The following is a 20,859-nucleotide window of genomic DNA, read 5'->3' on the forward strand; positions in this document are numbered from 1 at the left end:
TGAGGGCTGGGGAGGGGTTTGTTGTTGTACTGGTTGGGGAGGGCGGGAAATGCTGGATTTAGCGGGGAAAAAAACGACTATTTTTTCCCCCTAAAAACATCAGGAGATGACAAAGTCCCGAAGATGCTGCGCAGAACCCTGGCGCAGCTGTCGCTGAGCAGCATGAAGTCCGCGGAGCTCTGCATAGGGCGGCCGGCCCTGCTCACCTCAGCTGATGGGCGACAGGAGGTGAGACCATTTCTTGCTCCCATAAGGGCTTTTCCTGTGCTTTTCAGCGTTTTCCTGTTGTATTCAGTGGGATCAACATGGAACATGCATTGAGAAAGATGGTGAACATGCTCTTCCATGTTTTCTGTGTGATATTTACATCTTCATTCTCAATGCTGGGAAAAGTCCATGCTGCTGTTTTTTTTTTTCAAAATACAACCCCTTCCTTCTTGGAGTGTCTTGAATCATGTCTTAAGAGCTCAATGCTACTTGTATTTTGCTCTGTGGCACCAGGTTTTAACCTAATCCTTCCCCTCAGCCCATATTTTTGTAATCAAGTGTTGCTTAGCTTAACTGGGAATGGGGGGGGAAATCTCAACTGACTTGCTTTGGAAACTCCTCCTAGGTCTGTACTGCTTGGCCCACTGCAGGCTTTCCAGGTGGGAAGATTGGGCTGAATGAAACCACACAGAAGAACCTGAAAGTAAATCCAGGTGATGGTGTCACTGTGCAGCCTGTGACTGGTGCAGTCATCCAGGCAGAGGAAGTCGATGTAAAGTTGAGGTATGGAACTTGTTATAGCCTTGTTGAAGAGAGTGATTTTTTTTTTTTTTTAACCACTTCCCTTCAAAACTTCACCTTTATATATGGTGGTTTTGTCCTCTGCTTTTATTTACTGTTTGGTTTTTTTTTAGGATTGCAAACTCTGAGGTGTGTTTTTGTTTATAAGTGAAATTGACCCAAAAAAGGAAATGAAAGGTACAAATCACAGTTGTCTTAAAATCATGAATGCTCTGAGAAATCAGCAGTTTATTGATTTGCTGAATGATTTCCTGTACTTGTCATTCTAACACTTCACAGAGTCAACATTTGGGTTGATGCAGAATCTGATTATAGTTATTTCCTAAAGTTATTTTACAGTTGCTTTTGAAAGTGTCCCAGCACTTATATTTTTATAAATTAACATCACTTTCCTGTCAGATCTCTGTCTTCAAACATGGCTGTTTGGTTACAGAGGTGGTTGAAAACACACATTTCGTTAAAAAAAACGCAACCCCATGATAAATTAAATAATTAAAACTAATATATTTCTATTTCTCTATGTTAATATGCAATGCATTCTTTTTTTGAAGTTGTGACTTTTACTGAAATACAAGCTAAGAATGAGGTCAGAGGAATTGCATGTACCTTTTGAAATATTTATGATTACTGTGATTTATTTTTCTTTTAGGAAACTGTTCCATAGCCAGAGTTTTCCCACTCAGTGAATCAAGAGTCAGGCTCTGAGGATTGTTTTATAGATGTACATTCAGATTTTTAAGTCTCATAAATTACTGCCTTTCTAAAATTAGGAGAGAAAACATGAAAACTGTAGTTGGTCTGTTTCAAGCCTGGTAATTTACTACAAACTATGGTGTGAAAATATACATTATTTAAAGAATGAACTGAAGTTCCATTATTCGAGTACTCCCAGGGTTTCTAGATGTTTTACAGGTGAAGTTTTATTCTCTGCAAATCAACACCTCTGGGTACTGCTTGCACGCATAATTCAGCTTTTTCTTCCAGTTAAAAAAATCCACCCTCAACTTCAGGCCCCAACAACAAAACTGAGTATGTGCTTACTCATCAGGAAAGGCCGTGGTATTTTAAGGGCTTTCCTTTAAATTAGCTTAATACAGCTCTTTGCCCCAAGTTCCTTTGCTGAGCAGTAGAATTGAGCAATGGGTTTTTATCTGCAGGTTTAGGGCTCCCCCCGTTGACCAAGCCTTGATTTGCAGCATCCGTGTCTGCTTTAAACGCCTTTGGTGCTGCTGCCGTTCCCCTCTTGGTGTGGTGCCTTTGAAGGTACAGGTGTAAATGCTTAGAGAAGCTGTGGAATGGATGTAGTGAGTCTTATCTGTTTAGTCACTTAATTAAATAAAAGACTAGCAAATGCTTTGTGGGGAAGACTTGTACTGTTTTGGTAGTGGATGTGCAGTGCTTGAGGCATGTGCACAGTTTTGCAAGTGCTCAAGGCAGTGTTTTAATCGATTGAAAGATTTGCAGGTGTGTTTGCAGGGCTGAAAGAGACCTGCCTTATCTGATTTGTTTTCAGTTCAGTAAATGTAGCAATGGCTGTTCTGCCTGGTGAGATGAGAAGCCTGCATTGCAGGTTTGTGATCCTAAGAAACAATAAATCTAATTTAGCATTTTGTTAATTAAAGCATTTTCTTTGGAAAAAAAACACCCAAACCCCAGATGAAATAGCTACACTTCTTTTGTTGCTGTGTGTGTAATATTTTCAGAGTTAAGATGTTGTTATTTGAAGACTGAAGTACTCATACATCTTTTCTGTTTGTGGGGTTAAGTCATATACCCTAAAACAGGTCATCCTGGTGCTTTAGTGCTGTGGCCTCTGGTTTGGTTTTGAAGTAGTTATTGCTTGGAAAAGTAATTTTCTTCTTTCCTACCACAGGGACAAAGATGCCACCGTTAATGCCGAGGAAATGTCTGTGTGTCTGCTGAGAAACCTTGGTATGAGTTTTGCTTGCTTCTCTTTTGCCTGTTCAATTTTCGTAGTAGGTCGTCAAGTCTTGGTTAGAAGAGCAAATATTTTCCTCTCATGTTCTTAATCAAGGCCTTATGGCAAAATAGGGGATGTTATTTTGTTTATGCTTCTTTTGGGCTAAATAATTTTGTCTTCGGGCTAAATAATTTTGCCATGTTGTAAATGTGTAATTTGTGTTAGTTGTGGCTCTGTTCCTTCTGTCCATTATACTTTTGTCTGGTTCAAGTTAGGAGTGTTCAACAGTGATTGATGGCCTTTTGGCTGATGTTGTGATGCACTTCAGAGTCTACTTGCACTGTGAAGACAAGACTGCAATATGATACACTAAAAACAAGATGAAGTATCAGTATTAACCTGAAATCCCAGTCTCTGAATCTCTTTTTTATGTTGGTGGTAAATAAGTAAAATTGCTCTTTATTGGTAGATAAATGTAAGTAAGGCAAAAAAAAAAAGGTAAGGTATTCAAGGTAGTGTTCCTCACTACAAATTGTTCTACTCAAAGGGAATCTTCTAGTCTAGGAATTAATAACATTATTGCTATTCCAGGAAGCAGGAAACTTGAACTGCATTGCAAATTCATGAGTTTGGCTGGAAATCTTGTTCATGCTTTGCCTTTTCTTTTTTTTTTGTACCTGTATTCAGATCACATTGCCTCATCTCTCTGTCAATGCATAGGCTAAAACCTGGTTTTTTTTAGGCCAATACTCTCAAAGAAAGTGGGTTGAACATGAAATATTATCAGGTGCACAGCAAATACAAAATTTTTACTTCTTACAATATTAATTCCAATAATCTCCCTTTGTATGAAATTTAAAAGACTCAAATTAAAGACGAGTTTAGTCTGAGTGATTACATATGATGCTGACAAATGTTTATCCATTAAAGTCTGCTTGTGTACAAAGGGATCATTCAAAGTACCTAAAATTACCTTGAAATTATGTTACTACCTTTTATTATGTTAATTAACAGCATTCTCTAAAGGAATGATAAAGAATTATTCTAATACAAGAGTGTCTGAATGTTAGTGCTGCCACAGTAGATTGAAATGTCACCTCCTTTGTCTTTTTTCTTCTTTCATCTTCTCGTAGATGGGAAAATAGTTCTACCAGGAAACCTCTTGGCTTTCACTTTCTATGGCAAACTGTGCAACATCGTGGTGATGAGAGTGAGAGGAACTGATGGTGCAGAGCTGAGTGCCCAGGGCAGCGCCATTCCCAGTGACCCAGACCTTGAGAGATCTGATTTGGAGACAAGTGCCTTAGATTTGTCCCTACAGCTCGGCAGGATGGACATTGGTGATAGTCCAGGGGTTGCATCTTTGAGCACACCAAGCAAACCAATGGATCCAGGCTCACCAGTTACACCCAGTTCTGTGACAGCCAGTGGTCCAGACTCTGGTCAGGGAGAGAAAACCTACAGCAAGGGAGATGGTGCAGACCTCGCCGAGGATTCGGAGTTGGCTGGGAAAAGCAGCAGTGAGGGACTCCCAGTAACGGGCAAAACCGGAGCAATAAGCAATACAGACTCTTTTTATTTCATTTCTTCAAGAACTAGGATCAATTTTGTAGAACCCAGGACCAGTGTAGCAGAAGATGGCGATTGTGAGTCCCAAGTCACCTATGACATGATAGGAGGTTTGAGCAGCCAGCTCAGAACTATTAGAGAAACAGTTGAACTGCCCTTGAAGCAACCTGAACTGTTCAAGAGTTACGGTATGATGCCTAAAGAGTTGGTTTTCTTCATTTGATACCAGTTTTCTTCTTTAATTTGATTTTTAAAAAAACAAACAAACAAACAAAAAAACCCAGAACCACCACAAATTATCCCAGGAGTATGCACTGACTTTTATGTAACACTGACCTGGTATGCTTGTGTGTCCAAACAATGTCAAGCTGCTTTATAGTTATACTGTATGGGTACTGTGAAGATGTTACAATGAGCTTGTGTGAAAAATAGGTGAGCAGAGAAGAAATGTGTGTCTGTACAAAAATTCAGGTGTGCATAAGCAGAATTTTTGGAAAATAGGAAAGACTTCTTTGCTTGGGTGTTTCAAAGGTGCAATTCTTTGAGTTGTTGTGAGATTTTAATTAATTTTGGTAGTCAGTTAATGATATTTTTTAAATGGAGAAAAAGTCAGATTAGTTCTTCTGCTGTTTTTATCCCTGGTTGTAGGCCTCCTGCAAAATTTTCAGGAAGTCTTTGGGGCTGTTTACTCAAACTCTTCAGTGTATGAGGAGTTTGAGTCCTTCCTCTGTGAATTACAGGGTGGAAAAATGAATATGATTACAGTTGCCATATATAAAGTTATATCTAACACATATATGAACTCAGAGGGTTTTTGTGGCAAAGCTAAAGCTGTACTGTGTATTTATCACAAATGGATATGTACCTTGTCTAGGTGTGCATCGCTGTGAGATAGGGCTCTTACCTATAAACATTGCTTTAATATCATGTCTTTGAGGCTTTTTATTGCTCTGCCTTTACCTCTTCCCACACACACACTCTGGAGAGGAGGTGATTCCAGCTGGGACAGTTTCCATAACACACAGGTGGCTCTTTCTTGGCCGTGATCCCCAGGTGTCAGTGAGGTGGTCTGAGGCATCTTCATCTGCGTGTGCCCCAGCTTAATTTGGTCCAGCCTCAGCATCAGCACGTGGTTTTGTGTTAGCACAAAGTTTGCTTCAGTGTCAGCATTCTTCATACCCGGTCCCAAAAGTGCTTGAGCAGATTCCCTACTAACTACGTGGTAGATGATGGTGTTTCCTCAGCAGTTACAAACCTTTAGTAACCATCCAAACGCTGTGAGTCTTTGCTCACAGGGGAGCAAGCCTGGCAGTGAGGTGAGCCTGTGGTTCCACAGTACTGTTCTTGCCCGTGCCAGAAACGCCACAGGAGGGAGCAGCTCATGCTTTAATTGGACTACTCTGAGGGAACCTGCTCCTGAAGACACTTTTACTTCCATCCTCTGTCAGTTGGCAGATAATTTTTTTCTTTTCAGGTGTATTAGTTTCTAAGATTCAGACTTGTGGCATCATTCCCTGTCTGATTCCCAGTCCCCACCTGATGTTTCTTTGGTTGTGTTTCACCAATGTCTTTTTTTGCCAAAGGCAGTCCTTTGTCAAACACTTGTCTCTGCTTTTTGCTTTCTAATTTTTCACCTTCTGATTTTGGCTTTGTGCCCATTTAATTTGGCTTTGCTGGTCTGGAACTTGTTTTGGTGGGCTCTTTACCTGGGATCATAATAGTACCTTTGTGCAGTTACCTGTATTTTCTGTCCAGTTCTAGCTGTACTCAGCAGTACCTTACGTGCTGTGCCTGAACATTTCTGCCTTTTTGGCTCTTAACATTTGCCATTAAATAGACAAATTCACCCTTCTGATGTGTGTTTTTCATCATCTTGCAAGTATTCTTGAATCAAGCCTCAGAGTATTTCTGAAATTCTTTTGAAGTGTTAAAGAGAAGTGGTTTTCTGATGTTGGAAATTTGATGTAATGACACTGTAAGAATCATTAATAATTTAAAGTCTGTTCATGGATGTTAGGTACTCAGTCCAATAATGTCTTAGGAAAAAACCACAACACACATAAGGAAACTGAAAAATACTGAAAATTATTTAAGGAGTTGTTTTTTGAACAGAATCTTTTAGACTTTAAAAATAAAGAACGTAGATGTATGTCCCACTTAAGAGTGATCTTTTCACTGTAAGCCTTTAACAGGGGTGTCATTTTATCACGATGACACGTCTGTTAAGTTAGTGCTGAGGTCAGATTTATTGGTAATAACTGGGACAGTGAAACCTGCAAGTGCAGGTTTAGTCTGGCATTTCTCACAAGGAACTTCTTTTCTCTGTTTGTGTGCATGTGCTTGTCCAAAGGAATCCCTCCTCCTCGAGGAGTGCTGTTATATGGCCCTCCAGGTACCGGGAAGACTCTGATTGCCAAAGCCATCGCAAACGAGGTTGGCGCTCACGTTACTGTTATTAATGGGCCTGAAATAATAAGCAAGTAAGTCCACCCATTTTATTTTCATTAATTCTCTAAATATATCAGCCCAAAATCTGTCCTGGCATCTCTCCAGCGGGGATAGATGTAGTATTGGCTATGGGCCGTCTGCCCAAAGGAGTCAAAAACAAGCAAGAAAGGGTTCTCTCAAGCAGGGCTTATGTTTCTTCTTGTATTTAAAGAGGTTTATTGGACTTGGCCAAGAAATTTGTGTAAGGCCCGGGCTAAATTAAAGAGGAGACTGGAACTGCATCTGCAATTGTGCGTAGGTTAGTTCTGCAACAAGAAGAGTAACTTGTTAAACCATATTTGCAGTTAAGATGCCACTGCACAGATTACTGTCTCCAGGGAACTGTTTATTGTTCTTCAAAAGTGTAGATAAAATGGTTTCTAACACAGGAAAAAAAACATTTCCCTTTAATCTTTTTTGTAGTTACTAGATGCTTCTATCTTGGCCTTAATTTCTTGTCCTTGTGGAAATACAGTTTATTGTAGATCTGCATTTACTTTGGGACTCTGAAATTGTGTGCTGTGGCCTTTTTGGAACGCCCCCCTTCCCCCCATTTGCCTTTCGAAAAGACCAAAAAAAATGTTTTTTATTAAAATATTTTAATTCTTATAGGTTTTATGGGGAGTCTGAATCGAGGTTACGTCAGATCTTCGCTGAAGCCTCTCTGCGGTACGTTCCTCTGGGTGATTCTGTTTGCAGTGTCGGTTCCAGCCTTAATGTTCTTAGAAGAAAAACATTTGCAGGAATCTTTGAGTTTGTAACTTTTTCCTGCAGTGGTTTCTAAAAGGAAGTAAATTTGTTTATGTAGAGCTTAGCTAGAAGGAAGGCAGTGAAATTCTAGTCTGCCTATTAAATAAATCCTTTTGGACGCTGCCCTTTTCAAGGGGCTGTTACAGATGGTGCCAAATCGCTCGCTCTGTGTCGTCAGTGTGTTGTACTCTTGTTTCAGCAGAGGGAAGCAGGAGCCAGAGTTTTCACCTGGATCCAAATTTTTCTGTCTGGTTTTATCTTTGGAGACTAACATAGCCCTGTGCTAAGGCGAGGAAGTCAGTCTAAGTGTTGGTACTGGATATGGCATGCCTCTGGAGTAGGGAGGTGTGCTGCCCAAATTTGTTAGACCTGCTTAAGGCAGGTTTTAGGCTTCCAGTGATTGTTGTTCATAATACATGAGCAAAAGACTATTGCATACGGAAGGTATTAGTTGTCTAATGTATTAGTCGTTTTAGTTTTCTCGTTATTCAAGGTTGAAACTTGTAGCTGCCTAAAGGAGTTGGATGGTTGTTAGTTTTTCTAGGAACTGCACATTTTTCCATGAACAGCTTTGCACTTCTCTGCCTTGGTGTTTTAAATCTTCCCAAACACCTTAACGGTTTTTTTTCCTTTTTTGTTTCCCCCCCCAGTCGCCCCTCAATTATATTTATAGATGAGTTGGATGCACTCTGTCCAAAGAGAGAAGGGGCTCAGAATGAAGTGGAAAAGAGAGTTGTTGCTTCATTGCTGACGTTAATGGATGGCATTGGCTCAGTAAGTCGACTGTATTGAGACAATTAATGTGTATGTGGACTCACTGAACAAAACGATTTTGCTTCTACAACAGAGCCAATTTTAGATTTGTCATTTGGGGGGAAAGAAAACAGGCTTAGGTGAGACTTTATATAGTAATGTAATGCTTTTTTGGGTGCTAAGCAGAAGATGTAGGAGAGGAATGTCTCCTGATAACTGAGATTAAAAGCAAGTAAGTTTCTTCCATTCCCTGCCTCTCCTTTGCCTTCTCCCCCTCTTGTACTTTTGGAGATCAAACTGAAATTTCAGTGATAGCCCATCATTGATCTAAGCCAGATATTAATTGCTCTGAAATCAAAGCTATCAAAATGCTTCTGGTGATACGTAGGCTGCGTGATTAAAGGCAATAGCAGCTATTTCAAGATTGCCATAGTAATATTTAGGTCATAAACAAAAACCTACTAAAGGAGCAGTAAACTTAATAGAGTATGTTATGGATTAAGCCCATAAAGTTTGCCAATCTCTCATCAATTATTTTATGAGTATTAGTAGGAAAGATAAAAGAAACCTGTCCAGAGTATGAAAATAATTTGCTGCTGTTTATGTAATCTGCAAGTTTCTAATTATTTTCCTGCATGAGCATTTGAGTTGCCCAGTCTGGAGCTGGTCACAGGCAGAAGAACATATTTTCTGATAGCAAAGGCTGGTGGATAGTCTTCCTGGAAAAAGTGCTTCATTCACAAAAAGGGAATGACACTGCAAGAGACCTCCTAGCTGCTCTTGCCTTGTTCTAAATGTGCAAAAGCAGAGCTTGAAGAAATTGGTTAGGATTTTTGACCGTGCTTTTCCTACTGAACTTACAGGAAGCTTTATAACCTCCTGTCTCTGCTGGTTTTGATACCTTAACTGCTCTGTTTCCCAACCTTGTTTGTTCAAGGTCTGCTGATACCATTTTGTTCTTGTACCAACGCTTCATTTTAGCTTAAACACTTCTTTTTCTTTACTTGGTTCTTGCTTTCCTGATATGGGAAAGCAGGTTCTTGGGGATTCAGGTGGGAGACACTGGGATGAGAGCATCTTGGAGTAGTTTCTGTTGTATTATCTGTATGTTCATGCAGCCTATAGTATTCCTAAATTGCAGTTAGGGATGGATTGGATGGGATCATTGATGGGCTTTATAATCTAAAAGGTTTGAGAGCTAGCATCGGGATTTCAGTGTGTGTGTAGTAGTTGGAAGAGTAAGCAAGAAGTATGTTGATAAGCTACATGGCATTTAGTGACTTAATTAAATTTGTGTTTTAAAAAATAACATTTTGCACTGTTTGATGCCTTCAGGAAGGCAGTGAAGGGCAGCTCTTGGTGCTCGGGGCCACCAATCGCCCCCACGCTCTGGATGCGGCTCTGCGCAGACCCGGGCGCTTCGACAAAGAGATAGAAATCGGAATTCCCAATGCCCAGGACCGCCTGGACATACTCCAGAAGCTTCTCAGGAAAGTTCCCCATTCGCTCACAGAGGTGGAGTTGGTGCAGCTGGCTGACAGTGCACATGGTTATGTGGGTGCAGACTTAGCAGCCTTGTGCAAGGAAGCAGGTAAGGCTTTGTTTATCTTATTTAGGATCTTACTTTACAGTTAATCTCTTTATTAAAAAAAAAAAATGTAAAAAATCCACAGTCTGTACCAATATCTTCTGAGACAATGTTTTCTTAATTTTTTGTGTCGAAAACGCAGCCAAGTGTGGAATATGAGGAGCACCAGTCTGCTCCTGGGCACGTCAGAAAAATTCTTTGAGTATTAGTAGCTTTTAAAATCTAATGTTAAGATGAGTAACCCTGGGGAATCCCCTGTGCTATTTCTAGCATATTATATAGCTCCCTGTCTCTCGGTAAGCCAATGGTTTAGGGAGTTCACTGACATCCCTAAGAGTTTTTCTACTCTAGAGCCTACCTCTTTCATGCAAAAATCCCAGGCTACACAGCTTGTCCTGCAGGTCCTTGTCCCCAGGATGTGGAGACTGTGGCCCTCAGTGGTGTTTACTGCGTCTCCCTTCCCTGTTTTGTGCCTTGTATTCCCTTTTCCTGCAGATGAGGACCTTGTGGCAGAGGTGGGGGGACTGTGTGCCCCTGGGACAGGTTGTGTGGTGGAGCTGGGAGAACTGGAGAACACTGAGCTGGGGGGCTGGAAAGTGTCCCTTGGCCTCTGGAACAGGCATAGCCCTGGAGAATTATGCAACCAGAGTTCAGTATGTTCCAGAAAATACTTCACCATGAGTTCACCTCTGTTTCCTTTGGATGAAATATGAAAAGTCCTCTCTATCAGTTCTTACATTTTGCTAATTCTAGCAATTCTAGTGTCTATGTGGTTTAAGTGTTGGACCTTAAATCTGCCCATGAGCAGCCTTTTAAAACAGCCTAGTCAAAAATATGACTCTCCAGCTCTGGTTATGCATATTTGCTCCCTTATGGTTCACAAATAAGTTTGCTGCATGTGCTGGGTACTTCTATTTCCTTTGGCGCTGGGACAGCTGCTTGTGGCAGTGGCACAGAGCATGGATAATTCTTGCATTGGAATTAACTGTGAAGATGGCAGAAGTTTTAATGGGGTGATGGCACCTGGAACAGCAAGGTTTTTACTTGCCAGCTTCTGGAAATTTTAAGGGATGGTTCTCAAATATGAATTTGTGGACTCTTCTATGGATCCAGAATAAAAAAGTTTGTAAAGACACAGACTACTCATCTTATAGCGGTCTTCTGTTGACTTCAATTGTGTTTTAAGCTCTGTTTGAATTTAGAAAACGTTATTTTTTTCCTGTTTGTATATATTTGTTTTAAAAAAAAGATAAACTGCTTTTTTATTTTCCTTCCCCTGTGTTTTTGGAAGCCTATCCATCTGCCTGTGTCACAGGACTCACACAGTAAACACTTAACTAATGTAATCTGAAGTTTTCAGCGAAAAGTGTTTTGGTTTCAATTCCAAACATGACCCAGCCTAGGCTTTAGTTGTACATGTCCACATGGATTCTGGACACTTCATAATCCAGCTGCAAATAGATTATATTTACCCACTTCATGAGGCCCTTCTAGGAAATCAATTTTGAATGTTGTGCAGATTGAACATTACACGTGTTGTAATGTGTTGGCATCTGCCAGTGGTGGGTTGCAGGACATGCTGTTATCTGGGAGCTTTGCATCCAAAGGCAGTGCTGGGAATGAGGGAAGAAGGATGTCTCCTTTCTGTTGATCTTCTTTCCTGAAGTTGGAATCCATGCTGTTAAATATCCTTGTCGTTTCTTAACTTGGAGTGACCTCTGCTGGGGAAAATGCAGTCCAGCGCCGTTTAAGTCTTTTCAGCCCACGTGAATTTTTCCTTTTCAAAGAGTTGCAAATTCTGTCAAAGTATTGCATAAACTCAGTGCAAGTTGCTCGTTTTTAAGGAATTTTCTTAGATTCTTTTTTTTTTTTTGATTAAGCTCTTGGTATCTATATTTTATGTTAAATTTTCAACACCTTGTAAAATATTAGAGCTTTTCACTGAAGTTCAGCTATGTTTTATAACATGCTATTTCTCCTCAGCAGAGCAAGATTATTCCATATGGCACATTTTCCAGTGTTTTGTCTAGTCTGGTGTGTTGTTCCAGCAGTGGGCTTCTGTTGCTTCACTTGAGAAGCTGTGCTGTAGGCCAAGCTTGCTTGCTGTCCAAGAATGCTCTCTGATATTCAGCCTAAGTTTTCCTTGTTTAGTTTTATCCCATTATTTCTATTTACATCCTTGTATAACACGTTTGCTCTCCCTCCTTAGTGTTTACACCCTTCAGATATCTCTAGGCTGTTCTCATGTCCCCTACCTCCTCATTCATTACTGAGCCAAACTGTAAATATTTAGCTCTTTTAATCTTTCCTCATAAATAAGTCCTTCCTGCCTTCTGAGAAATTATGTTGATTTTCTCTGAACTGCCTCCAGTTTGTCAATAACCTTTTGGAGATGTAGGGCTTAGAATTGAACATAGTATTTCATATATGTTACAGCATAAAACAGGGTACAAACTTACAATTGAGTTAGTCTTACCAAAATGCTTGGTAAGAGTTCTTGCACAAATTTTGAGGTTACTTGTGCCACTTTCAGACTTGATGAGTGTGTAGGTACAGAAAAAGGATTTCAGAACTCAGAAAAACATGTTCAGTTTTTGGTATGAGATTGTTGTTGCTTGCTGATTGTATTGCTGTTGTGGTCTGTGGGAGACTTTCAAGTCTTTCTTACCCCTTCTATATCTTTAGGTATTTCATATGTGGCTGGAAAGCCTGAAAGTTTACAAGCTGAAGATGTTTACATTCTCAATACGAAGTTTAGGTCATTTTCAGAGGACTCATCATTCCTTATCTTTCTACTTCAACTCTGTTTTTTTAACACATGTATTGTGTATATACTGCTTATATAAACCAAGGGTGTAGTAATTATTGTAGGATGGTAAAGGTAGTATTTGTAGGGCTATGACAGACGAACCTTTTGCATCTCTAGTTATGTTTCCTAAGATGCTCCATTATAAAAGCTTTGAAGTTTGTCTTCTATATAATTCTGAAGATCATATGTTAATGAAAAGTAAATAGCAGTTGTAGAATTAAATATTCCAACTGTTTTCTTGGCAGAAGTTGTTTGTTCTCCTGTGCAAGATTTGCTTAGTGGTACTTCTGGGGTCAGACAGGCAAGTTTTCTGTTCTGTTCAGCAACTCTGTGCACATTCATGGAAGTTTTTAGGAAAAGCTTCTCAGCCCCCATGTATGTGTCGTGTACAGGATTATGGTGTGGTGTGTGCTGGAATGGGCAGGGAGGAAAGGTGGCCAGGAAACCTGGAGAATCTGTGCAGTGTGCTCTGGACTTTTCCAGACAGGATGTTATGACCAAAACCCATGACACCTTTATATAGAGATGCTTGTAGTAATCAGTTAAGAGTGTTTTTACTTGATCTGCTGAGTATATAAAATATCAGTGGATTTTTTTTCCAATACCTTCTTTTCTTCTACTAAAGAAACAGTTCTAACCTTTCACAAAATGAAACCACAAAACTTTGTGACTTTATAGGAAAAACACTGGCTATGAAACTTGCAGTATTTGTTGTAAGAGTTGACAACAAGGTGACAGACATCAACTCTGTGGATCTATCTCAGCCTTAATTGTTGTGCTTGATGCCCTTGAGATCCTGTTGCTTCTCCTTTATTTACTTTACCATGTGGTCTTTTATTAATTCCCTAAAAAATATAATGTTTTTAATTTATCAGCAAAGATAAGCACTGCACTTTAAAAAACGAAACAAAACAAAAAACATATGAAATGTTAATTATGTAGCAGGGACATGAATGGTATAAACTGTACTGAATGTTAGAAGATGCTTAGCAACAAAGGTTTCCAAATATAGCAATTTATTATAAACTTATCCTTCTATGGCTGCCTGTAGCATTTCAAGAGGGTGAATATAAATATAGCTTGATTTCTTCAAGAAGTGGGTTCAGTCATATTGTTTACAGAGAAAGGAAGTATTTGCTTTGTAACTCTTAGGATTTATCTTGAACATCCTTGTTCATTACACATAATTTCAGTGTGCTGATATAAAACACTTGGACTGTGATAAGATAGCATCATGAGGAGAGGAAGAACAAATGGCTTTGTTTAAATACTGCTCTCTCTTGGAATAACAGGGATTTGCTTCCAGTGAGGATGCTGCATTGCAACCACAGACTTCTGTGAAAGAAGCACTCATTGCTTTGTTGTGTGTCAAAGGTTTTTTTAAGTTGCATGAATGTGATACAGTTAAAGGTGTCACCCTGCTTAGGTTTAGGATTGGAATGGCTTAGTGGTTTGAGGTGGCTGTTACAAAAAATCTTAAAGAAACAAGGAATCGAGTTGCATCTCTGACCGGTGTGAATCAGCATTACTCTGCTCAGTCTGTGAAGCCACTTGCACAGGCACATGATGTGGTCTGTTGTCTTATGTTCATAATTCTGAGTCCTATTGTTTGCAGAGCTTATTATTATTCATATTATATTAGTCCATATTATTCATTTGCCCCTTTAATTATCCCTGTGTTCTGATGAATCATAGAGCTAGGATGGAGAGTCTTTATGCTGTTTGATCCACAGCTCTGTATATTGATTTTATGTAGATATTAGATCTGTAAAGTTGTAATTTATATATGAGGATACTGTAGTTGGCTTTTTTTGGAGCTGAGAAACTTCCTGCTGTATCTTTTACAAGCTTAAAAAAAAAGTTTCTGCAATCCACTTGCATTAAGAATAAGAATTAAAAAAAAAAAAAGGTCAACTGAAGGACTGTCTCTTAGGTTTTATTGTTTTTTCCCTGTAATGGATGGGGAAGTAAATTCCCCTGAAAACCAGGAATGTCTCTTTGTTAGATGTATGTGTTTTGTTTTTTTTTCCCCCCAAGCTTCTGCAGATTTGGTAGCCTGGCCACCTGCAGGAAACATGAGCCGTGTGGGCTGCTGTGATTAACAGTGGGTCTCTGTGCACCCCGAGGACCAGCCTCTGACGGGGCTTTCAGTTACACAAACGCTGCCTTCAAGATGTGGCTTCTCAGCCTCGTGTCTCAAATCAGGCTCTTCATTTCAGCTCAGTCACAGTCTGGATGAAACAGCCCAGTGTTAGGGCATCAAGGATCTCTCTCCTTTCTTTAAGCTGTCAAAATTCAGTCTGAACCTTTCCCAACACGATTTGGACCTGGGTTCTGCTGGGGGCATACCACAAATGTAGATATTTTCCTTGGATTGAGATCCTAAATGTAGGAATGTGAGCTGACATACTTCAAAGTGTAGATTTTGACAAAAGCAGTGGATGACCGAGGCAATGGGATTGTTTGTTTTGCAGGGTGGTTTGTTTTGAAATTAAGTGATTTCAGTTACAGATTTGAAAGGGAAAACACTGCCTGACACGCTGTAATTATTTTATTTCCTTATGGAAAGTGACTGAAAATACCATATCTGTGTTATTTATTTGTTTGTAGCACTGGTAAAGATTGAGGCTGTGCTGCTGCAAGCAATCTGCTATTGCATTCCCTCACTGACATGGTTCCCGTGGGACGCTCAAAATGAGGTGGGAAAGGCCACTTGCCTTTTCATGAGAAGGTCACGTAAGAAATGTGGGAGTTTTGGGAATATTAATAACACATATAGTCAGATGGTCAATACCAAAAAAGGTGTCTTTATGAAATGGAGATATTTCTGCAAAAAGGACAGCAGATGCTCAGAATGATGTGATGGCTTTTGTGTAGAAGTGGCTACATCTGGTTGCCGCCTCTTGGAAGAAATGCTGGTGCACATGATGTTGGTTTTTGTAGCTACTTTTTCTTATATAAAATATTTGGCTTTTTTTGTTGTTTTTTGTTTTGGTTTAGTTTTTTGTTTGTTTTGTAATGGTACTTGATTTTTGGTTTTGCACGAGGGACGTTGCACTTTACTGCAGTCAGGGCATGTGAACTTTTGGTTTTCATCATAACTAATTTTAAGTGTGTGTTTATCCAAGACTGGCTTGCAGTTAATTGGATGATGGGGTTGCTGACTTCATACACACAGTTATGGGTTGGGTACTTAAATATCTGTTTAGAGCACATCCCGTTCTGTCTGCTGATATTTATATAGGCAGGAAATAAGGAATATTTTCAGGAGAGTTGATCAATAACTGTCACTAATATTTTAAATTAACCTTCTTGGCAGATAGTCACCATGTTCTTGCTTCTGCAGCTTGAGTGGCAGGGAAGAAACTATATTATTCATGTGTGGCAACGCATCTAGAAACTTCTGGGTTTGAATGGCTTGGAGGGTCAGCCCCAAAACAAGTTGTTTGATTTGAAGGGTGAGGGGGTGCAGGACACCAGGGTAGTGTGTGTTGGTGCAGCCCTGGCTGTGAAATGGTAGTTAGAATATAATTCTGAAAATTTAGCACTATGTCATTTTGCTTAAGAACAGAAAAAAATTTGGGGCAGGTACTGTCTTAGTCATCAACTATACTTCAGACAAACTGTTTGTGTAGAAATGGTACTGTAGGAGAAAAATTCAATGTTTTCTGACTCCCTCTCAGGCTCCAGGTAAAATAGTTTTCTGGAATATGTAGTGGCAAACTCAGTATCTGAAAGCAGCTTTAATTCTTTTGATTAATTGATAAAAGATCAGCTACTCTGAAATGTAGCTGAAGTTGTATATCTGTGTTAGTTCTGTGGGAGCAAACTCAGCAGTAGGCGTGTGTAAGTAGAATGATTAGTTACTGTTGGGGGACAGCTTAAATGTTTTCAGGCAAAGTTTTCATAGGTCTCCTGACTTTAGTTCTTAGTTATATCCTGACTTGCCAACATTCCTAATTACAATGAGACCAGCCTTTAGCCACTGACTGTTGCTTCTTGTCTTTCTGCCCTTGCTATTCTGGTAGCCTGTCGGTCCTTATTTTTGTTCTAACGCACGTGTGACTCCCCTCAGCTTAGGTATGTTTGTGTATGAGGAACAGGCAGTCTGGTATTCCTTATTTCCCTCTGTTGTCACTGGATTAGGATAAATGACGTGTGTGTACCTGATCTGTGAATAAACCGTTTCCTGTACGAAAGAAGTTTGGAAAATACAGTTCCTCCTTCCTTCCTTCCTCTCCCCTGTCCTACCTCTCAGCAACTTTCAGGCAGCTCCACAGACATGTTCCAGCAAATGCCAGGGCTCTTCAGGAAGGACTATAAATCCTGTACATAATCCCTACAGTAGGTTAGTGCTCAGGTTAGCCCGGTGAATTTGCAGTGTTATGGTTACAAGGGATTTAAGGGCATTATCTTTCCTGTGCAAACAGTACGAAAAGTTCTTCAGGGATTTTCCCATATAGCTCTGGCAGCTAAAGACAGATTGGAGAATATGGTTTTGAGAGCAAAAAGCAAGGTTTTCTGCTTCCTAATTTGTTTTTTTAAGTAGGTGTGAATTTTATGGACATGTTAAATTTAAAAAAAAGTTTAAAAATATATTTATAAACTGTTTCTAAGTAATATGAAAATTTTTTTGTGCATAAACCTGTTAAATTTTGAAGTACAGTACGTAAAAACCTGGCAGTAGAGGAAGATGCCCCATCCAGTGCCATTTGGAAGCTGAGATCTTACCCATCCATGCTCCTCTGTTGAGTATTCCACTGCCAGCCATGCAGGAGAGAATCAGTTTTTAGAATGCAGGAGAGTTGGATCTGACAGCTATCACATGGAGAAATGCTATGCGTCTTCTGGGTTTGGCTGTAAGAATTTGGGAGGGAAATGCCAGATAATCAGAGAAAGAAGAAACATTTCCTTTTGTAAACAATCTTACAAGAAGATTACAATTCTTTGAAGCTGCTTAGAAATTCTGGTGGGGTGAGTCCAGGCAGGAGGGGTTTGTGGAAGAAACAGCTGACGGGCAGTAAATGAGCATGATTAACAGTTTGGTTTGGTTCAGTTTATTTCTTCAAGTGTTGTGTATATTCTGTTTTGGAAACCTAAAGTATATATGTTGGTCATTTCTGAGTGGATGCTTTCTATTATTTACAGTGGCGTGTAGTTACACGCAGACTCTGACAAATATAGCAGTGTCGTAGAGTCTATTTTTAGGCTCAGATATTTGTGATTATGATCTAATGTGCCAAAACTTAGCCAAGCTATGAGCAAGAAGATCTTACAGACAAACAATGCTATTGACCTCATGAGTAGCCTGGTACCAAAGAAGGATCATCTGTACCAGGACAGGGCGTTCTGCTGGTTTTTTCCCTTCTGTCCACTCAGTTTCCTCTGTTCTAGACAGACAGGATGAGTTGGAGAGGTAGAGCGCATAGTTACTGGGCTGGAACAAGCTGTTTGTTTTCCATTGTTTGTAATCATGCATGCTTTATTATGCTGCTTTCTTTTCTCTCTCTTTTTTTTTTTTTTTTTTATAACTGGGATTTTCCATACTGCTCCACTGAGGATCGGTGGCTGCCTTCCAAGTTCGGTTTCTGCTCTGCACAGGGCAGTCCTTGGGGCTGGTCATGTATCCCTTGATTAGAAATGGGTATCCCATGCCTGTGTGAACAGTCCCACTGACCTTACAGCAGGCTAAGTACGTCTGAGTCCTTCCTCTCCTCAGGCAGGACTGGAATAAAAGTGAAAACCCACTCGCCCACTTCTGAGCCTCCTCAGTCACTGCTAAAAGTTATTTATATTCATTAATTCTTAAAAACAGAGTATCATCTGAAGAGGAACAAGCGGAGCTGAAACAAATGTTGTGCTCAGTCAGTTAACAGCAATGACATATACTCAACCCAAAGCATTCCCACGTGGAAGGTACCCAGGAGCTGATCTGAGCTGCTTGATGTTTTCTGAGGTGTGACTCTTCGAATCTTCACTATGACTTCTGTAGTGATAAACTTGTGTTTGCTGTAATGTTCCCCCTTCTTTGCCTCTGCCTTGCTTCTGGCAGCGTGGTTTGCACCCTACCCTGCAGTTCCTTATGTTAAATACATCTCTCAGCGTCTCCAGACAAGGATATGTTTTTCTGCCTCTGGCAAACCACTGGCTGTATCCTTCTCCTGTTACTGAGACTCCCCCCCTCCCCTCTGGTTAGAGGTCAATCTGAAGTGCAGGAAAGAATGATTATGATAACAGGAGGAAACAGGAAGAATCATGCTTTCTTTTTCAATCTGTTTTTTATTATTGTTTTAATGTAAAACATTGTTTCAATTAAATGCTGACCTGTGCAGTGGCGTGTGCGTGCACATGCTGAAATGAATTCCGGCTTTGTTTGGAAAGCTGTGACCTCTTTATTCCTGTTCTGGATCAAGGCTGTTGCCTTTCAAACCCACTGCTGAGGACTGAAATTTCGCTCGTACTCATAGCACTGGCAGTAACAAACCTCAAGAGCAGTATTCTCCTTGGGCTTTTTTATCTGCTGTGCTCTCTGTTTTTAAAATAAGGTTGTTTGGTTTTAAGACTTACTCATGCCAGATAACCAAAAAAGATAACCATGACAAAATTAAAATGCATCAAATGAGCACTGGGCTAAAGTGGTACTTGGTGGAGCTGATAGGTATAGAAATGAGCAGAGATCTTTATCAGTTACTTGCTTTCTCTATGCCTTAATTTCATGCTGTGTTAGTTATTCTTGCATTTTTTTAAAGTGAGAGTGCCATGTGAATTGACTTCACCAAAAAGAAAATGTAAGACTGAACCCAAATACCTGCTCCCACCCTGCAAAGTGTTGACTGCAATGACACTGGAGTAAGATGTTTTTAAATCCGAGGGGTGAATCTGTGATGTCTCACTTAAGTTTTTTATTTGCTTAAAATGAACTCCTTAGAAGAAGGAAGAAGGGGGCGAGGAATACCATGAAAATTGTCTGGGTTGTTAAAATGAGTCAGTTATATTTTATACTTGTCCTCTGGTGACCAGATTTTCATTTTTCTCCTTGGCCTCATGGAATGTTTTTATTTATGTATCTTATTAGTTTTGGATGTTCTGCGCAAGGGGAAACCTGAATTACAAACTTTTTTTCTTTGTGTTATTGTATTAAGAGCCTGGGTATTGGATGCAGGTGCTCAGACTCTGCTGTAATTGGCAGTTTATGGAGAGACACCAGCTGTACTGCTTCACAGGGGACATATTATATCTCTTCACACGTTGTATATATTGTAGGAAATGCAGAATTCCTGTCATTGTCAGAAATGTTGCATGTCTGCTTCTACCAGTGCCTCTGTAGGGGAAAAAAAAAAAGACAACAATCTGCTGAAAGTTAAAACCATGTCTATTTTCAGAAACGGCTTAATCCCTTTTATTGTCCTTTCATGTAGCACTAATTGATGTTTTGTTTGGTTAAATATAGAAGAGACTTAACAAATGTTTGTCTTTTTATGGTCATGCAAGGTGAACTGCTGGGGTATGAACTGCCTCATTTGTTTGGGAACACATGGCAACAGATATGTAAAATCTGATGTGTATATACCTGCGTATAAAATTATGCTCATCAACTAATAATATATAAAATAAGATATTTGACAGCTTCAGTTCACAGAACAGGATTGGAAACAGAAGCAATAGAACTCTGAATTATATTAGACCTCAAAAGGGATAATTATACAGTGGGAAAACCATGATGCTTCCGGGCATCTTACACAACAGGGGCTGTAGTTGCTCTCCAGGGAATGCCTGGGAGCTGCAAATGGTACAGCCTGGTCCTGCCCAAGGAGTATTGATATACTGATGTGTGAGTGGGTGGGACTTGTGTGGCCTTTGGTGGATTGATTTATAGGGGAAACTAGGAATTAGTATGAAGATTTATAGGTATTGTGTGTGAGCGATCTGGCCAAACAAAGGAGAAGGTAAAAGCTATGCCTGATTTGAAAAGTATAATCACTGAAGGGAATTAAGAGTTGTTGGGTGTTGCAGGGAATATTTGTTGCATGTCAAGAAAAAGATAGGTGTCTGGGATCTCACCAGGTGGCAAAATAGGGTTCCAGTGAAGGTTAAAGAAACCTCATCGGTTTGCTTTTAAGAGCAGCTTGGAAAATACAGTCCTGATAATAGAGAAATGGAAAAGGTTGCAGATGTCTTACTTATGCTGATTTA

General features: G+C 39.8%; 1 protein-coding gene across 2 annotated transcripts in view; it reads left to right on the forward strand.

Annotated features, from left to right (window-relative positions):
* Positions 1-20,859, forward strand: part of AFG2A (AFG2 AAA ATPase homolog A) — a 167,688-nt gene that overhangs the window by 464 nt on the left and 146,365 nt on the right. For both annotated transcript variants that reach the window (XM_064651470.1, XM_064651471.1), the window contains exons 2-9: positions 104-228; positions 614-771; positions 2,663-2,721; positions 3,844-4,467; positions 6,630-6,759; positions 7,379-7,435; positions 8,167-8,290; positions 9,605-9,860. In XM_064651470.1, the coding sequence (XP_064507540.1) occupies positions 104-228; positions 614-771; positions 2,663-2,721; positions 3,844-4,467; positions 6,630-6,759; positions 7,379-7,435; positions 8,167-8,290; positions 9,605-9,860 (1,533 nt within the window). The remainder of the gene's footprint in view (positions 1-103; positions 229-613; positions 772-2,662; positions 2,722-3,843; positions 4,468-6,629; positions 6,760-7,378; positions 7,436-8,166; positions 8,291-9,604; positions 9,861-20,859) is intronic.

The sequence above is a fragment of the Pseudopipra pipra genome, chromosome 4 (genome assembly GCF_036250125.1).
Source record: "Pseudopipra pipra isolate bDixPip1 chromosome 4, bDixPip1.hap1, whole genome shotgun sequence".
Lineage (NCBI taxonomy): Eukaryota > Metazoa > Chordata > Aves > Passeriformes > Pipridae > Pseudopipra > Pseudopipra pipra.